The sequence below is a fragment of the Ochotona curzoniae genome, unplaced genomic scaffold (assembly GCF_017591425.1).
Source record: "Ochotona curzoniae isolate NIBS_2020 unplaced genomic scaffold, NIBS_Ocur_1.0 contig_4105, whole genome shotgun sequence".
Taxonomy (NCBI): Eukaryota; Metazoa; Chordata; class Mammalia; order Lagomorpha; family Ochotonidae; genus Ochotona; species Ochotona curzoniae.
In genome coordinates, this window is record NW_024466129.1 from 11,379,184 (window position 1) to 11,398,932 (window position 19,749).

Here is a 19,749-nt window from a genome sequence, read left to right on the forward strand (position 1 = left end):
CAAGAGCAAATACTTTGAAAAGCTAGGAAAGCAAAGTATTTTAAACTTGCAACAGAACACTGCATGACAACAAGTGCAGAAATGTCACGCTCAGGGTCTTTCTGTCATTAGACACTGCTAAGTTGGCACCTGTTTTCTCTCCTCCTCACAAGCCCAGGCTTACTATTACACAGCTCTCTTTATGGTGAATATAATGATTATCATTAGAGGACTCTCTGTCACAGGTGCTTTTCGTTGTCCTCCCTGGGAGCCTAAGTGCCAGAGTCTGTGGAATTGGTTGAACAGTTCTTACAACACCTCTCAGTGGCAAAATCACATTGTGACATTAGATTGTGAGAGCTCTATTCCTACAGGGAGTCTGGAAGACAGTTGTAGCCAGGCGCAGTCTCTTGGCATCCTTTTATTTTCAGTGTAACATTCAATTAATAATTTTAAATGCCTGTTCCTTGGTGTTTTGCTTCTTTCTGTTCTCTCTAATAGGTGACTGGTCTCACTGACTCAATGATAGGAAAGTGAAGAAATGAGGTAGCAAGTACAGGTTGCTCTTCAGAATTGAGGATGCTGTTTCTGATACAGGAGAAGTAGTATGAATGTGTTTAGGAGACTACCACTAGTAGTTTCCCTTGACGTTAACTTTGGGGCTTCCTACTAAGCTTTGTAAGTATGAGCAAATTGCCGGCAAAATGTGGCTTGATCAGAGGCATCTGATGTGCCCATGTGCAATGCTCTGAAAGCAATTGTCCTCTCTCAGCCTTTCTGGTCTCCCTGGCATCAGCCAGGCATGGTGCTCACCTCACAGCCTCCATTTGGTCCTTCTCTTCCAGAGAGCCCAGCCGCCTCCTCACTTCATGCAGGAGCTTGGTTCCTTGGAAGCCACTGCCTCGGCCATCGCACTTGACCACCAAGGCCCCGTGGCTGCTCACCAGAACTGTTTCCCAGGTCACCTCAAACTTCTCCACCACACTCTGGCTCCCTGGGGTCCCATCGCTGGAAAAGACATGACATGGACTCAATATGATGCAAGGTGAACAGTGGCTGGTCTAGCAAAAATGCTAGTTCTTTCCTAAAACGCTGGATCTTTCCTAAAGGAATCTTATATTCTGTCCTAGCTGCCATGTTCTCAACTCCTGTCAGCAGATTCTGTTTCCCCAAGGTGGATAAGACAGGCTGCATCCACATATTCACACCATTAGGAAAACAAGTCCTTCTATAAGGTACCCTAAGTACTATGGCACCTCCAATCAGAAAGCAACAGTTGGGTGAGCAGAGCTTAAACTCCTCCAGAATTCTCACAATGGAGTATTTTCCCAATATTGCGAGACTCCTGTCCTCCCTGGAAATGTACTGACTCCTTTTAGTGACACACCTCTTTTGAAGAAATTGTCTTTCTTTTGGATCAGTTAGAATGAAGCCTCATCCATGCTAGCAGACTTGCCTTTCTGCTGTGAACCCATCAGAGAGCAAAGTACATATTCACTTGTGGCAGTGGATAAGGAAAGCTCTCAGCTGATGAGTTCTACTCTGCTCACTGCTTCTAGCCAACTCACTGATGACACAATGTTTGCAGTCATCCAAGTAGAACATTTACAGACATTGGCTAGTGCAATCAACAGAGCCATTTTCAGTAGAAGACTGGTTGTTAAATATTTACTGGCATGCTAACATGTAAAGGATAAACAAATTTTTTTTTTCCTGTTGGTGGGGACAGGATGAGATGGAGAGAGAGCCAGGATCTAGGCCAACACTGTCTCTAAGGAATGGCAATGTGTCCTTTTGGGAAAGGGGTCATGGGTTGCAGCCAGGACCCCTGTCACCACCTTGCCTATCTAACAAGGACTGAGGGGTGCAGGGGGGTGAAGGGGAGAGAGTATGTGACACATGGAGGCTATGTGTTAAGGCACTACCATTCTATGTGAAGTACATGTTCTTTCTTTGTTCAAGCAGGTGCTGGTCACCCGTACAATGTATTTGGACTCCTGAGGTTCCAGATTTTCTTTTCTGCCATGTGTTGGACTCAGCAAGAATCAAACAAAAAAGATACTGCTTCACAGGCTAGCCAAGAGAGCAAGATAGCAGCCACTTGGCATATGGGGTTAGTCTTCATTGGGTCCCTTCTGAAGCCATGCAACCACAGTTTGCCTTGAAGGCAATCTCTACCACTTTTATTTCAAAAAGGAGCTTGAATCATTTTGTGCAATGAAAAACCTTTTGGGATTGCTTTTAAGATTACTGAAGAAACTGGGTTAGGCAGGAAGAAAGCTGGTTTGAAAATTATTGGCCTTTTGGATAAAGTGGCTGAGATCTAATTTAGCAAGGGAGGAAGCAGGCAGTGTGAGAGAGGTGTTGATATGTGTGTGTGTGTGTGTGTGTGTGTGTGTGTGTGTGTGTGTGCACACGCACGTGTGTGTGTGGTACGGAGGTGTGGGTTTAAGGTACAATAGTGATTGTGAGGACCAAGTTGGCCCAAAGGCTGTTCATGCTGCTGCCAAGATGCTGCCCAGGTAATGGGGCTTTTCCTTTCTAACCGTGACCAAGGACACACGCACTGTTCCGTAGGAAGCAGGGAGACTTAGGCCAGAGGGGCAGAGTTGGAAGAGTGATACATGAGCTCATTGTTTACTTCTCTTTGAATGTAGGCCACACCAGCGTAGGAATGAGTGCAAATACCTCCTTGATCAAGAATCAAGGCCGTTAGCTATTACCAGATGTTCTTAGATCTTTCAGTGTGATTAATACCTACATTTAAGTCTGCATTGGTTAAACCTGACCCCATGCATTGTGTGAGACAAATATAAAACCCACGACCAAATTCAGGCTGGTAGAGTAGCCAGCTCAGACAACTGACTGGTTGTGTCCACTTTAAGTCATCAGTGTGACTTTCTGAATAAACTTTGACTTTCCAACTAGACTATTGATGATTTCTGTCGACAGTGGTGAATATGTATAAGAAGCAGTGTGTCAGTGGTATGAATATGTGTGTGTGTATCTGTGTATGTGGTTTGAGTGTGTAGAAGGCTGTTGGTAACGTGTTAAGTCATTCCAATCAAGAAAGGTGGATTAGTGACCATAGGCATTTTTACTTCCTATTTAGGGACTAAGTCCCCAGGATAGGAACAGGGCAAGTCGACAGGCTTCAACAGAGCTCCACTGGGCTATTCGACGCACACTCAAGGGAAATGACTCTCTTGTACATAAAATACCTCCAATACTGGTCTCTGCTTTAGCCTGGTTCCTTTCAGACCATCTGGGGAGGCCTCAAGTTTCTCTTGCTCTGTGGGTCTTGTTGGTGGTACCTTCCTTTAACCTGCTTCCCTGTGCTGGGTGAACACAAATGAACCCTTATGGGCACCCTGGGGTAGCAGTTAGCATTTGATGTAGTTCACCTGAGTGCACAACCAGGAGTAGATGCCCAGCATTCAAATGACCCTCATCAGACTATACCTTTAGAAATGTTCAGAGTATTTAGAAAGTTGCTTTCATTATATAATCCACAGTGCTTGTCAGGTAGCACAGAGAGTGGAAATAGCTTTTGGTTTCCCCTTATGTAGTCCAGTATTCAGGGAAATAGCTAGAGATGCTATTTTGGCGAGAAGTCAGCTTGCCCAATACCTAAGACATTGCTACTGAGGCTTGGATCTAAGATACTGGTAGGATCTATGTCCACCCTATGTACTTCTTAGAACCAGGGCCAGCCTGTCTTGTAAAGTATGGTCCTTTCTCATCTAGTTTTGTGACTATTTCTGAAATCTTTCCCAACCACTATTGAATGAGCCCTGCCATTTGAGTTCTTTCATTGTAGCTGACTGTCCTGAAGCAGACTGCACATGCCCCTTTCTCTCTCAGCCTCTGGGGACCTCCAAGAGGCATGGAAAGAATCTAACACACGTTGATGCACTATTTTTTCTTAAGTGTTTAGGTTAGAGCAACATCATCTCTATCTTTCCCTAATAGCTTCCTAAGTCCCAAGGGAAACAGCCCAACAAGGAATGAGACCAAAATACTTACACCACGAGGAGCAAAGGGTAGTGGGTAGTGTCTGTGAAGGTTGCTGGTTTCAGGATCTGCATTGGCAAGCCTAAGGACAGTTAGAACACAGAAACAGGTTAGGGGCAGTTTGGACCTGGAGGTGTCTGCATCAGCAGGGTTGGGAATGTTCAAGGGCATGAAAGGGAGGCATGGTTGAAGTTCCCAGGAAGAGACTAGCCTAGCTTTCCATCTCAGTGACTGTGGCTTGCAGGGTTGGTGGTCTTGGGCAAGTCACACAACTGCAACAAGGCTTAGTTTCTCCATCTGAAGCTTACATTTAATCTTATAGATGGGAGTGCATTGAGAAGACTAGGCCAGCACCAGAGCTAGTGAGCAGCAAGAATCCATGCAAGAAGCATGACCTCTGCAACGTGCAACGGAATGTCTCATGTCTTGTGTTCCTTCCCTTCCAGCTGCTATGTTGCCCACACATCTGCGACAGATATTTTGAGCAGCAAGGATGGAAAGAGGAAGAGACAAAGAGGTAGTGGGTGAGACCTGGGAGAGAATGGGAAAGCCACGGAGGAGATTCCTGCAAAAAGCTAGGAGGCCTTGCCCAACTCACTGTCTACAGGTTTCTGTTAGTGTGTGACTGCTGGGGCCATATGGAAGGAATTGTTTCAGCCCCACTGTGTCTGTGGCAGCCTCGGTTATCAGATGTGGTTTTCAGGAGCAATGAAATCCAGTGTTAAAAACCTAAACTCAAAATATTGCTTCATCAGTTTTTTCTCACCCACCTCCTTCGACCTTCCTCCAGGACAAACCTTCATGCCTAAGTTAGAATTTGTTTATTGGTGTTGCCCACAACCCAGATTACCAAAGGCATAGCAATTAAATTGGAATTACTAGGGTTTCCATACAATAACTACACAGACACACTCTAAGCTGGGTGGTCACAGCATCTCATTACCGATTTGGGTGGAATGTTAATAGCTTGCAAATTGGATCAATGGCCCAGGGACTGGCAGAAAGGCAGGCATTGGATTTTATCATTTAAATATCCATAAAGCATGGCCTGGGTTGCTCTCTGCCACTGTCAAGCCCAAGGGCAGACTGGAAGTGTGGCCTGATTGGCTGAACATCCTATAGGGAGCCTGTCCTGCAGGCTGCTCACTGTTCTAGGGAAAGTCTGGGCCTCTTGCACTGAGAAAGGAAGAAACAAAACAGAAACAGGCCACAGTGCTGACATGAACCAGGTTTCTCCTGGTGCTCAGGGATGGCTTTGCAATGCCAATCCCCGCACATGCAGCTGCGACCTCTCTCCTTGTATTCCTCTCTGTTGACCTTTCCAACAAGCCCATGCTAGAGAGAGCAGGTGGTAAGGGTGGGAAAACAGGATATTTGTGCATGTTTTAGAGGGAGTGACTTTCACACATCCTCACAATGCACTCCAGGGTTTGCAAATGTTATTGGCACAGAAGTGAGTAGTAAGGGTTGGGTTAAGGTGCTCGGAATGGGATCTTGTGGAAGGATGGCTTGGTCTCCCAGGCTGGGCAGGAGCAGCAATGTGAGAAAATTGTGGTAGGTTCAGAGACACGGTGGCGTGATAGTCCCATCAGCACAGACAGATTCTTGGTCCAATTAGGTTGTTAGATTCTTCATTTCTGTCCTTTTTCCCCAGTTAATTTTTCTTGCAGATCTCTCCCTATGTCCCTATTCATTTCTCTCATGATGCCTGTCCCCAGAGGGGCCACATTTGGTATATTTTTAGAAGAAGTTAGGTTGAGGGGACTTGCCACTTATATTTCTGTGCCTTTCTGACTTTCAGAGGTGGAGAGATCACCTACAGGATCACAAGGGAAATTTACATCTTTCTAGCAATGCTTGGAAAAGTTCTAATAGTAAGTGAATTTCTGTGGCTAAGTAATGCAACCTGAGTGCTCTGTCCAGTGGCAAAGGAGTGACTGTCGCGAGTGGCTTCACTGGTCACACCCTGGGGCTCTCTGTGGTGGGAATCCAGGGCAGCTGCTCAACTCACCCACAAGAAGCTTTGCTCAGTCTTGCCTAAACGCCCATTCACCTCTTTTGAAGTACACTCTGTCGTCCTTTGTCCCAACCTAACACTGCCTGCAGGCCACCTTCAAATCTCACAGGACTCCAGTGTGTTCTAAAACTCTTTTTTGAATTTGAGAGCCATCTTCTTTTGCTCCAAGTCAGGAGATTGACAGCACATCCTACTGAAGTCTGTTTGTCTTGGTCTCTGTTCTTGACAGTGTATAGTCTGAAGTGGCTGTGTCTTTTCTAAGTTGCTGGGCACAGGGGATGCTTGCAAAGATACCAGGGCACACTGGTCAAGCTGCTAAGCCAGCACCCTATTGTAGGGGAAAGGACAAAGAGTTACAGAGATGGTGCACGCATAGCACATGCAAGGTATGCAGTTCCTCCCTCACGCCTTCAGCTCAGCAATTGTGCTCCATCCTGGTAGACTTCTCCATGCAGCCCTGGTGAGCCTCTGCTCTCCAACAAGAGCTCTGGCAGTTACTACCAGTTGGTGAGTTTACACCAGAGGGCAAACCTTTTCACAACCTCAGAGCTAATGAGTCTACAGATGTCAGTGAAGGACTCAAAGGCAACTTTGAGTTTGGAAGTCTGAGTTATTTGATATCAACCAATCAGCAAACAAGAGGGTCCAGTGAACAAGTCTGGAGGAACATGGAGTTCTGGGGAACAAGAGTGGTCTCTTTTGACGGCATTTTATCTTTGATGCTTCCCATGGTCAACTAGTGGTCCTTTAGGATTCCAAGGCTGGCTGGCTTGAGTTGGAAGCCTTCGGTGCTGCCATCAGGGTGAAGCTGTGAGGATTCTGCCCTCCTCCTGGATCTGTGTGTCACTTTCCTACCAGACTTGGGGAGTTTGCATTGCCTACCAGAGAGCTGGTGTTCAGCAAAACTCAGGGAAGAAAGAGTCCGACAGAAAGAAGGGCACAGAGACAGGCTGAGTGACAGCTATTTCTTAGGTTGCCACAGCACACAAACCTATCCTAACCCATCGTTACGTATGTTTCCAGTTGCAAAGGTGCCTCCACTTCAGGCCATTTAGAGGTGATGTGATAAAGTGTTCAGGATATCAACCAGCCCAGAGAGAGAGGACTTCTAGAGGGAAGATATTATCCCTCAATGATGAGGTGGATAAAGGAGGATTGCGTTTGAGATCTTAGCTACCTTATGGGGCCTCCCAGGAAATAAAACCTTCCTTCTACCTTTTCTTGTTTGTCACTAGTAAGCTTAGCGTGGGGCAAGCCTTGGGGCACAGGTCTGCCACGTCATGATGGAGAGCTGTCTGCGCCCAGCATCTGAGAGCCACCAGGCTTGAAAAACCTCAGAGTAGCTGCTTTTTCCAAAGGGAAAAATGTCCCACTTACTGTAGTCGTCAATCTCAATCTTCCGGTATTCTATTATAGGCATCTGTCGGTCACTTATGGCCTTCTGCACATGTTCATTTGTTTCCAGGTCAAAGATTTCTGAAAGAGAAAATCATTGAGACTCAGCAACCATTGACTGTATTCAAAGCAGGGCTTCCCAGGTGCTCAGGCATGTTGCACCTCACTCCAGCACTGCACCATTTCAGTATCATTTCTACTGTGCAGACCATGAGCCTGAGACACTGGAGGAGTCGTGCAGGCCAGGTGAGAGAAGTGCTGGCTCACACCAGAGTTTTGGGAAGATAGGAGATTTTCTCCACTACATTAAGATGTCCCCTTTCCTGCTGCATATTTGGTGATATTTTTGACATGCTTGGGTTTTGATATATTTCATCTTGAGGTTACTCTTTCTAAGAGTACATTAACTCTGGTAGTCATAATACCAGGGAAGGGAAGGAGAGTGTTATCTTTATTAAATTTCTTTAGAAATGGATGCAGAATCCTCACTGCTGTCATCTGTGTTTTGCTGTGTTATGATTCCCATAAGTTGGTATTTAATTATAACTAATACGACTGCACTTGGATGGTACTAAGTCCATTCGCGCTTTTCTTTGTAACACAACCTGTATCTGAGTCCAAAGGCGGGCTGACAGCCAGGGAGACCCTTTCTGGCTTCACACTGACTGACCGGTAGTCACATTGGCCTCTGTTGATTGACTGTGTGGAGTCCTGTTACTGCGTACTGGTTGACTGATAGCCACATGGAGAAATGAGAGCCAATATGCAGACGAGAAAGTTGGGACTGTTCCCTCCAATGTTGACATTGAAGTAATAAATCTGAGTGCCTTAACAACACCATGTGAGTCTCCTGGTGCCTCTGTTCCCAGAGACCATCCACTTGGAGGCTTGGGCTACATGAGATTCTGACAGCGAGAAGCCCTGTACTTCATTGTTCATAACATGATGGGATCCCACAACTGGAACTGCTGAGCGCTCCATTGAAGGTGGGTTTTCTTGGGCCTGTTGAATGTATGCTGTTGTGGTTCCTTATTAGCACTCTCAGCTAGAGTAGTTTTTTCCCCATCTAATCTTGTTTCTTTGTTTCATATTCCTTTTGCTTATTCTGCTTTTGTATACACTGAAAGAAACTGATTAATTTGGGTACAGCCTTTGCCTCACTTGATTTGTCATTTGGTTAAAAAGGAGCTGTTCCTCTTGGAATAGTTGTAATCCTTGAGGCTGAAATGGGGGCAACCAGGGTACTTTGGCTGGTCCAGTATAACACAAGGTTAGCTGACCTGGAGTGACCTTAATTTGTATTATACATTCATCAGCACTGAAGTCCCAAGAGCCACATTTCACAATGCAGTGAGACCAGCATAATTCTGTGCTGGTAGCTTAGATGCATGGGCGTTTTATCCCTTATATTGCAGTAACATACATGCCCTTATTATACATATTCTCCAGCTGTAAGAAAGCTCCTCATTAACCACTTCATTAATTTCCTGAAGTAATCATTACATCTAAATTCCTTATTGACATGCAACAAAAACCATCTGATTCCCTTGCTTTACTCCAGAGTATATGTGAGTCCAAGTGGTAGTTGGTCAAGAAGCGAAATTTCATCTGCAAGGAAACATACCTTTAGTTGACCAAAATCACCTTGAAACTGCTATAACTCGCAGCTGTTTCATAGAATAAAATGATATAATGACTGTTGAAGCATTCTTTCATAATAACTTCCCTTTTTAAAAAACCTACTAGGTGGGTGTGCATTTCTCGCAGAAAATTGGAGGTTGTTATCACTCGTAAAAGCAGACACCAGTGGCATTGCATTCAGCATCCACATGATTCAGGGTCCTAACGATCGTTTCGAGCAGGATTGGCACATCCCTATGAACCAGAGGGAAGTGAAAGTTCCTAGGGCGTGTGAGAAGCAAATAAAACAAAAACAGACTTGCAAGCTGTTCAACATACACGGGAACCCTGAACTTTGATGTAAAGATAAGAGGAGAAAGGCTAAAACTGGTTTTCAAATAGTTAGAATATTTAAAAAATCTAGTTAGACCACTACTGGGCAAGATCGCGAGCACTGTGTAGCATGCAGGAGACAGTGTTCCTTGTAGACAGCAGGGGTGCACAGCTGTCTGACCGCAGGCAGTGCTGTTGAAGGGGACTGCAAGCGGACTCCAACTCCCACACTCTACCGCAGGGTGGCGCACACGCTCATAGCCTGCTTCACATCATGGCCCATATTCTTCACAGATCAAAACGAAACTCACTGTGCTAACTCTAAATGACCTGAGGCCTAGGGATGACAGTGTGGTGCAGTAGGTAAACCTGCTGCCTCTAACACCAGCATCCCATATGGATGCCCGTGCATGTACTGGCTGTTCTATCTCCAATCCAGCTTTCTCAATCCAGGCCTGAGAAAGGAGGTAAAATATGGTCCAAGTGTTCAGTAACCTTCCAACCATATGGGAGAACCGGAAGAAGCTCCTGACTCTGGCCTGGCTTTGTCCTGGCCATATAGCATAATCAAATCGAATATTAAAAAAAATAACTGCAGTTCTTTAATGCCACGCTCTAAGCATATAGGATCAGTTAATTGGCATTGGCTTATGAGACTGTAAGGCAGGAAGATGAGAGGGAGCAGCACATGATAGTGAAAAGAAGAACACTCGCCAGGTTCTTTGCTGCCTCAGGGAGCTTTGCTACACCATGTCTGGAATATTCTTTGCTAATTCCTTTCTTAGTATCCAGCGATCACCTCCTTGATGAGGCACTGTGACACTCCTGCTTCAACCTTTTTAGAATCAATTTAACACAAAATACAGGAATTTACCGATTTGGCTGGATTACCCCAGTGCATCAGCGTGCAATTCCACTTAGTGACAAAATGCAACCGCCTTTTCTGGAACCTGGGTAAATCTGTTTGTGGCAATCCCAAGCATGTCTGGAAACTAAGCATCTTCGGAGTGTAGTTGCATCTGTGTTTCCACTCCAGTTTTTCCCTCTGTTCACACAAGGCCCTTCTGCTATAACCCAAGAAAGGTCTCAAAGAAATTAAATAGGATAGAGAGGTCCTCCTGAGGGTCCCAGAAAGCCTGAAGCTCTCAGATGTCTCTGAGGTTCAGACTCTTGAATGTCAGGAGTTGATGAAACAGACCTGGCTATTAACCACGGTTGTATGCATAAAGCAAACACTCATGAAATCAAAGAAACCTTTTATTAAATGGGTCAAAACTTCCTGGTGCTTGGAAGACTCATGATATTTGTATGTGACTGTTCAATTAATGCTGGAATTATGAGGTAGTTCATCAGTAGTACCCAAACTCAAGCTTGTTATAGGAGAGCAGCAGAGGGATTCTCTTTTATGATCTTGAAGTCTTACACTAGTTGAGATCAACAATGACCCTCAATCAGAAAATCTGCCTGTTTTGCCTTTCTACTTGCCAACCTGTAGGTCACATGATAGAAGTGGAAACTCCTGAAAACCTGCAATCAGCAAGAGCAGAGGCAGAGTTCTTGCAGCATCGGGGGCCCTCAGCATCGGCCAGCTTTGGTTGCTTTGGGCTTGCCAGAGACTTGCAGCTGGGGAGGTGATGCTGTTGATAAGTCCCCCACTCCAGCCCCCCTGTGCAAGGACCATAGAATTTCAAAACAAATGAGGACCAGGACAGGCTTTCTCACCATTTCTTAAAATGTTTTGATCCCCACATAGATGCCCCTGAGTTTGGATGCTTCTGGCATCATTCTGTAATCTCAGATGTTGAACAAGAAGGACAAATTTCAAACTCAGGGGTGCAATATTATTGTTTTGCTGCCTACTTAGCTTTGTTTCCCTAGAGCTCACGAGGACACACACTTGTTCCAAAAGACCCTGTTACCAGTTCCTGGACTCTGTTCTGGCTTCATATGGGAACACACATTGTCTCCAAAATGCTCACTACCACACAAGGCTGCATTTGAATAGCTCCTTCCTCTCTATTGAAATCTCAGCCTTCACAGCAAAGCACCAAAGCAACAGACTATTAAATTTAGTTAAATATTAGATTTCTCATTTAATGATTGCCCACACAACTGGTTTTATCAGCAGAGAGCTGACTGTCTCACAGGGGAGTTGAGTTAAGCCATTTTATTTGTTCCCATAATTGCATTCAAAGAGGGCAGGAGCTCAGCAGAGAAATAAGAAAAGATTGGCATTCTCCCTGAAGGACTCTTCCTTTGCCTCCGGGGCAGTGGGGACCTCCAGACTGGAGCATACAAATGGCCACTCCTTAATTAAATGTGAGCCCCCTCTAATATTGGGTGGAATTAGCTATTATCAGATCTGGACACAGTGAGACCGCAGAGACGCGTGCCTCTCACAAGGGCTGCTTTCTTCGCTGTGTGGCCCACAGGCTGTTCCAAACCACACACTTCCATACGGCTATGCAGTATGAGGACTTGGTGAAATCACCAGGGTGCCAAATTTGGGAAAATTAGTGACCAGATCTTAATGCAATTTATACTCATCTGATGTAAAGAGGGGAGAGGCAGCATGTTCCTTTTTCCGACTTCTACAAGAAGTCAAATGGCAGGACTGTGTGCACGTGCACAGACCCATCTGATGGTCTGTTCTGACCTCTGCTGCTTGGGTTTTCTGGGCCCTTTGTAGTCCAGGCCTTCCTGGATTGATGTCTGCTCACTTTCTTCATTTATCCCTAGTCTGGGGCCCTCCGGCCTGTGATGCTCACTGATAATTTCACTACAGGTGCTCTCTGCCCACCTATGGCTATGTCCCTCGGAAGGATCAAAAACTAGGTCTGGACCCAGAGCCTACATTGAGTCTTAGAATCTCCTTACATGGATATCTTTGCCCTGAACTTGAACATTCTTGGAGTCAGTAGGACACAATTGAGGTCACAGCTGAATTTTCATTTTCTTTTTTCTTCCTCTTCCTCCTATTCCTCCTCTTCTTCTTTACCACATCTCTTTTTCTTCTGCTAAAATTTTAACTCAAAGGCAAGGTGCACTTATATGGTATTTACCTTGGTCCTTCTAGCATCATGCCAGGCAGGTATCTGATGCTGGAGGAGTTGTGAGTTGCATGTAGTGAAATGTATGGCCTCCCATGAAACAGATGATCTTCATTCTCACTTAGTAATGGGAGCAGCGGCTGTCATAGTAGACAAAGTGTAGGTGCTCTGTGAACCCCCGAGAGTGGTCACTGGAAAGTGAAGCCATCAGCTTGCCCTGAGGTTGCTGGGAGAGAGGAAAAGGTACCTGCAGATGTTCTTGAAGAGTGTGTGGCACTTTGCACTTTACTTGCTCAGCTTGTCCCACCAAAGAGGCTGTGCTGAGGTCTAAAGTGCAGCTGTCTGCAAACCTGCTCATCACCACTCTTCCAGAAAGTCTGTCTCAGTGTATGCTCCTGGGGTGGAATGACAGGAGCAGGTCTGGTGCACAGACCCTGTTCTGAAGCCCTCTGTGTGCACACGTACCATCAGCCAACGTGCTGAGAGCGAACACGCCTGGGATGAGCTGCAAGGCAGCACTGCTTGTTCCCCTGGCCCTTTCCACTGTGGTCTTATGCACCTGTCACAAGGGAAAGGCAGGACTCTGGGACCCTTTCCTGCTCCTCATGAGTCTTGCCCAAAGGCGGGTCCCAAAAGGTGGTCCTGAAGGAAGGATGAGGGGCCACTGAGGCCAAGTTAGCTCAGAGAAACCCACCAATTGGCCAGGACGCTCAGTCATCTCCTAGGCCCTGGATGTGAACCAACTAAAGGTTGGTTGTCCTGAGTGACAGTAGACAGATCTTTAAGAACAATTTTGATGATAGACGGGACACAATTTTGTGGGAAACAGGAATTCAAAATCAGTGATGCTGCTATAACAAATCTCCCCCAACTCCCTATATTCATGGGAATGCATTTCCTGAGCTCCTACAAAACCAAAGAGAAGCAGTTACCAAAAGGAAGCACAGACAGGAACATACTGTGGCCAACACAGTCTTGTTCTAGAAAGAATACGATCTGGCCACTTAAATGGGTGGTTAAAAAATAAGAGACACCTATGTGACAAAGAGATGCTTCAAAATGTTATTGTTGTTTAGATGTGAAATACTCCTAATTATGATAATTTGATTAATAAGAAAACAGAGAACAATTGTGCCATACAGTTGTAAGGCATAAAAGAGAAGTCCCAAAGAAGACACTTCCAAGCCTGCCTGACAGTAGGGACAGTTGGGGTGGAGAAGCTGACAAGTGGGATAAAGTTTGAGCTAGGGAGAGGAAGGTTGTAAAAACTTGTCACAGAAAAATTTGTTCAAGGGATGTTTTAAATGGATGATGGTAGGCATCAAATTGCTGTAACATTTATAAAGCGAAGTGCTATGTAATGATTTTATTTTTAAAATGATAACATTTTGTCGTATGTGCTAATATAGCCTGTCTGGCTCTTCAAACTGATGAGGAAAACATTAGGTACAGACTTCAGGTTGTAGAAGGGGGTACCTGGTTTTTTAAAGTTCTTTTAGGGGATTAACTAGTAAAACTTGCAGGGATTCAGCTTGCCTCTCTATGGGCCATGCTTCACTCAGATGCCACTTTATAATAAGGCTTGCTTTCCTTGGCTGCCAAATTTCAAAATATTTGAAACCTGTGAGGGTTATGTATCAAGTTGCCTGATGCATCAAGACCAAGACATAGGGCTAGGCTTGAGGCAACAAGTTTGGAATTAGATTCCTGTTTTTACTTGAGACCGGGAAAGATGAATGAGAGAGAGAGAGAGAGAGAGAGAGAGAGAGAGAGATAACGAGCACTCTCAGTGCAGATCTCTTGGGTCACGGGGACTCAACTGAATCACCATCTACTGCGGCTCAAGGTCTGCTTGAGCAGGAAGCTCCAGTTAGGGACTGAAGCTGGGACACTCCCATATGGGATCGCAGGCATTTTAACTATAAAACCAGACATCTGGCCCAGCGTTGGTTGTTATCTCTGAAGACAATGTGCGCAGTGGCCCGCACGGCTGTGTGTGGGCTCTTCCATGCCCTCATGACTTATTTAAGGTCAGAGCTCCAGGCTGCTGACCCTGACAATGGAAGGCAGTGCCTTACCCCTCTGGGACAGAACGCATCCTTGCAGCTTGTTGCTGTTGCATCCTTAGAGTGCCCTTACAGCATGCTTGTTCCTATTCTGCCCGGAGAAGACCCAGGCGTTTGAGGCCTCAGAAGACATTTCAATTAGACTAGCAGACTACTACGTGCATTCGTAAAAGAACTTTGAAACATCATGTACCCTCTTGCATATTATTAAGTTGTCACCTGAAGATTCCTTTTGATTTGAAGAGCCACACTAAAGAGATTCACAGCATATAGCAAAATATTTTCATTCTTAAATAAACTTGTTGTCAGCCAGTGTCAGCAGTTGCCAAACTCGCCCTGTACTGAAGTGCATTTACAAATTGTAATTTCCAACGTCAGCTGTTAAGCCCCCTTTTCCACTCTTCTTTTCTCCCTTTAGGATCTTTACAGAGTAGCCCTTGCGCAGTCACACCCTGAGGGTTTGAACTCCCGTCTGTATTATCTGGCTACCACCTCCAGCCAGCCCTCAATCTGTGCTGTGGCACCTTTTTACCCCACTCGTTATTCAGTGGCAGAGACAGGTCTTCCTAACAAGGAAGTCTTATTGTGCCAGTCTCAGCTTCTACAGGGCAAGGGCCACACTGCTCGGCACACCTCATGGGTCCTTTTTAGTTCTAGGAATTTTGACATCATCTGGCTTCTCAAAGCCTTGAATCTGCATCATGCACTTGAGGGGATTCAGGAAGATGATGGGGGATGCCGTGGGGAGGAGCAGGGATAGCCCCCCACCAGCCTTTGCAAAGGAACCGAGGCGTAAGACAGAGTGTGGGTGTGGTGCAATTTCATCAAGCTGCCTTGGTGCCAGTTGGCTGGAGGTTTTGCTCCTTAATAAATATTCAGCTGAAGTGGGTAGGAGGGAGAGAAATGGATCTTTTCACGCTGATCAAGGAGTGGTAAAAGAACAGCCTTGTAATTTAGAGTTCATGAATACACTTTCAAGACACCATGGGGTGTTGTCAACGGGCACACATTGTAAGTTTGCTACTCTGCAAACCCATGCATTTTCTCTGGGAGACAGCAGAGCTGTGTGGTAAGCTGCTAGGTAATTGCAGCTCTCATCCATGGCATTGCCATCTACGTATCTAAGTTGTACTCCCTTCCATATTTACATTTAAAGCAGAAATGTATTAACTGTGATTTTGTTAGCTTTATATCCCAATATCTAAGTTGTTTGAATACCCAGGCTCCAAATGAGTATACTTTGGTTCCAACCATAATTACATTCTTAAGGAAACAGCTTTTAAATAATTCAGAGTCACATCTGTGAACACCCTGCAGGCTCTGTTTGCATATAAGATTTTCTAAAGGAGAAAAAAAGTCAAATATTCCCAGGGTGGCTCTAGGGTCAGGGGAGGGGAGGAGCAGAAAGGACAAAGCACTGTGAAACAGTAATTTCACATTTCAAAGCAGGGTCAGGGTAGAGTGACATGATGAGTCTTCCCCACCAAGTCAGGCTCCTCATCTTCCACAGCCTCGACTGCTGCCCAGCCCTGGCCTTCCTCAATGCTGTGCTCTCTGGTTGTTGGAGGAACAGACAGCAGCCACACCTTCACAACCTGTCAAAGCTTCCCATAGTTTGCTTGAGAATCACCTGTCTTGGAGTTGGCCTGCCTTCATGTAACCTGGTCGTAGGCATAAGGCTTGGGTTTCCGAATGAGGAGGAAGACCTGTTTGAGATGCAAGCATCATGAAGACTCAGCACTTCATCAACACTCATCTTAAAGTACTCTCCAGGGGATGCTGGGGAGAATGCATTATCTAGGTGACAATGATGCCAAGACTGGGATATTCCCAGTCTTGGAAATTCCCCTTGCCAGATACCTGGTATAGCTTAATGGTCAGGAGCAGGTGGACTGGGTTCTTGTCTTGGCCTTGAACTTTGTTCTGTGTCTTGAGTGGCTTGTTTGAAGTCGTTTTTCTTCACATAGCTGTTAAACGAGTGGACAGTGATGCTCTGTGCCAAGCTCCAAGCTGTGCTGATACAGCCTGCTGAATGGCTGTGTCAGCTGCACTGTGACAGAATGATGACTGGCAGGCTGAGGGTGCGCAGGATTAGAGGTTGTCATTTGAGTGTGCAACGAGAGCAAGGCTCAGTCCTTCCAGTGCACAGGGTCCAGCCCCAGCCTGCACGTGGAGACTGAATGTCTTGATTCCAGGGGTCCTCTGGCTGATCTGTTCCAGTGATGTGGGAGGCTTCTCTGTGTGGCAGGAGGTCCTGGCTGTGCACTCCCACCACAGCCAATTCACAGACCAAGCAGGGTGTAAGAGGGAGAAGCCTTCTGAGGAAAGAGGGGGCTGCCCATTTCCTCCACAAGAGTGCAGGCAGGGGGAAATGGGAGGTCACCCCGCCCTCCCAAACCTCCCCGTCGGCCAAGCAAATGAGCAGAGACTGACCACAGATAGAGAATCCCTTGTCTAAATGCTGGGACCGGAAGTGGTTCAGGTTATGGATTTTTCAGATGTTTGAATGTCTGTATATTAGGAATGAGATACCTGAACACTTGAATCCGCTTGCGGTCTCTAGATACCTCCCACACATAGCCGGAAGATCATTTTACACATGACTTCTAGTGGACTAGCATGAACAATTTATTTACTACTTCTTATTTGAAAAGCAGACAGAGCGAATGAACAAACTCGTCTGTTGATTTATGCCAGGACTGGGTAATGTCAAAACTAGCAACAGGGAATGCAACCCGTGTGTCTCGTGTAGTTGGCAGGAACCCGAACACTTGAGCTCTCTCCTGGTGCTGTGAAGGTGCATAGTCGCAGGAAGCGAAGTGGAGCCAGGACTCAAGTTCAGACCCTCTGATGCAGGTTATGCAGTGTCTGACCACTGGATCACATGCCCGCTCTGAGTGTACCTCTGTTTTGACCATGTCCTGTTACATGAGGTCACATGTGCAGTTTTTCACTTGTGGCGTCATGTTAGGAATTAAGTTTTGCACTTCGGAGTATGGTACATTTCCAATTTTTTTTTTTTAAGATCAGGGAGCCATGCTAATAGTTGGCATTTGGGCACACTACTAGGGTTCTTATGCCTCTGTTTATCAGCTGACACATGGGAATAAAGACAAGTCCAGTCTCAGAAGCAACTGAGGATCAAATTATGAGTTCACATATATGAAGCCAGCCAGAACCTGTGCTCCAGGGGTGCTGCCAGGGCCCCTGTGGTTCCTATTGCTTCCAAAGACTTCCAGGCTCCCAAAGACTTTTCCTGGCTCCCGACAGGGATCCGTTTACCTAAGAGCTTCACGACATAGCATCAAGCAGAGTCAGGGCAAACACAGTGGACTTTGGCGGAATCCTAATGCTGCGGAGCCACGGGTGGGGCTGTCCGTGCTTTCATCTACCGGGATGCAGCTGCCTCCTCACGCCTTTGTGCAGCTGCTGGAAGCTTTCCAGGGCTCTTTGCAAATCATGAAAGCGTGCAACTGATCTGAAAGTGACCTGGGGCTCAAGGTTGGCCTGTGACGCATCAGCCTGACAGTGACTTTGTTGCCAGCCTCAGATGTACATCCACCCACGTGCTGTGGATCTTTGACTGCAGAGGCTGCTGGGAGGCTTTGATGCAGCCATGGTACACCAATGCGGACAAGGCATCCCTGCTCAGGCGGGGGGGGGGACCAGGCACCTTCCCTCAGCTGGGGATGCACCAATTTGACAGACAGAATGAAAGCACAGAGTGAGTTTTTGCAGGTGGACACAGCCAGGGGTGGGCTGGGCTGTGAAGCTCCAGGAGACAACATGAGATCTATCAAAAGTTAAACTTGCTGGAGGAAACATACACACACCCCTATTGCTACCTGCAGGTGAGAGCTCAGAACATTGGACTGGGGGCTTAAGGCTTGCAATCCTCAGTTCTGAGTTTCAGGTAAGGCCAAGGCTGGCCAGTTCCTACAGGGGCTGATCCTCGAGGTGGAGCAGAAGGAACCTGGGGCTCATGTCCAGAGTGTCGGGGTTTTGGCATCCTGTTCAAATCAGCACTTGCAAGCAGACCAAGCCTCCCCCAAAGACCCACACTGTAATTGGTACATAACATGCTGACATGATTGCCGACACACTGAGTGAATTTAAAAATTTAAACAATTTGTTTAATCTTTCATGAGTCTGCACTCACTGGAGCATTTGCTTTATATGGCTTCTTGATGGTTCTTCTTTATTCCTCCCTTCTTTTCATCTTCTGTACCTTTCACTCCCTCCATCTCTTAAAAAAGGTCTTTCCCACTTCCTGTTTCCATGGTGATGACTTGTGTTTTGAATGGGCAGAATTCCAGAAGTGATGTCTTAACCATTACTACTCTTTCACCTTGAATCTCAATTTTCCTAACTGTGAAATGGAGCTGATGTTGCCTTTCTTGCCTCCTTGACAGCGATCCTGAGAGGAGCCAGAATACACAGTGTGGATGAAAGCGCTTTGCAACTGTATCGTTGTATTGCTCTTGGTCTTAAGCACATTCTGAACTCCGCAGATATGGGAGCCAGGTCTCCAGCCTGGTCCCTTCCCTTGTCTCAGATCCTGGGTAGGATGTCTCTCCTTTCGGCATCCTGTAGAAGAACCTTTCTTGGCTGAGTCATCCCTTCCCCCCAGTGTCCTGGAGACTGGAGCCATCTGTGCCCTCCTGTCCTTCTGCAGACTACCTGCTTGGATTGTGTTGGAGAAGCCAACATGAACCTAGTGATCTTTATTTATTTATTTTTTTTTTATTAATAAATTTTATTTTGACATTCTTTACATAGTTAATTAGGGTAAGAAGGTTCAAGGGCTACAGGAAAGTGGATAATACTAATATGTTTTCCATATTGTTACCTTCATGTTTAAAAGGGGGGTTTTAAGGGAGAAGGCCCACCCAATTTCCCACCCTCCCCAAGTCCCGGGTGTAGGGCATGCTCTGAGGTTCTTGCTCAAGTGGTTTTGATATTGCAACAGTTATGAATCGCTGTCAATCTTGCCGCTCCAAGCACTATGAGGTCTTTGAAAAATCCACTGATTGACATAGTCCATCATAGCTTAGATGGTTGGTTGACCCGGTCTGTCTTCGCTCTTTTCTTTGTTATGGTTCTGAGTCCAGCATTTAGATTAGGAAGATCTCAAAAGAAACTTCTTGTATGTGCTAACAAGTACAGGGCCTGGCACCGTCCATCGCTCCAATCAGCTGGTGGTTGCAATTCCTGGGTTGGTTCTGTGTTCACTCCCGTCTTCCACTGGAGCCAATGGGTGTTGCAGTCCAGTCTG

General features: G+C 46.0%; 1 protein-coding gene across 1 annotated transcript in view; it reads right to left on the reverse strand.

Moving 5' to 3' along the window:
- Window positions 1–19,749, reverse strand: part of DPP6 (dipeptidyl peptidase like 6) — a 768,584-nt gene that overhangs the window by 18,367 nt on the left and 730,468 nt on the right. Inside the window, exons 18-20 of the mRNA XM_040984381.1 lie at window positions 7,388–7,486; window positions 4,006–4,075; window positions 793–987 (exon numbers count right to left, since the gene is read on the reverse strand). Coding sequence (XP_040840315.1) covers window positions 793–987; window positions 4,006–4,075; window positions 7,388–7,486 — 364 coding nt within the window. The remainder of the gene's footprint in view (window positions 1–792; window positions 988–4,005; window positions 4,076–7,387; window positions 7,487–19,749) is intronic.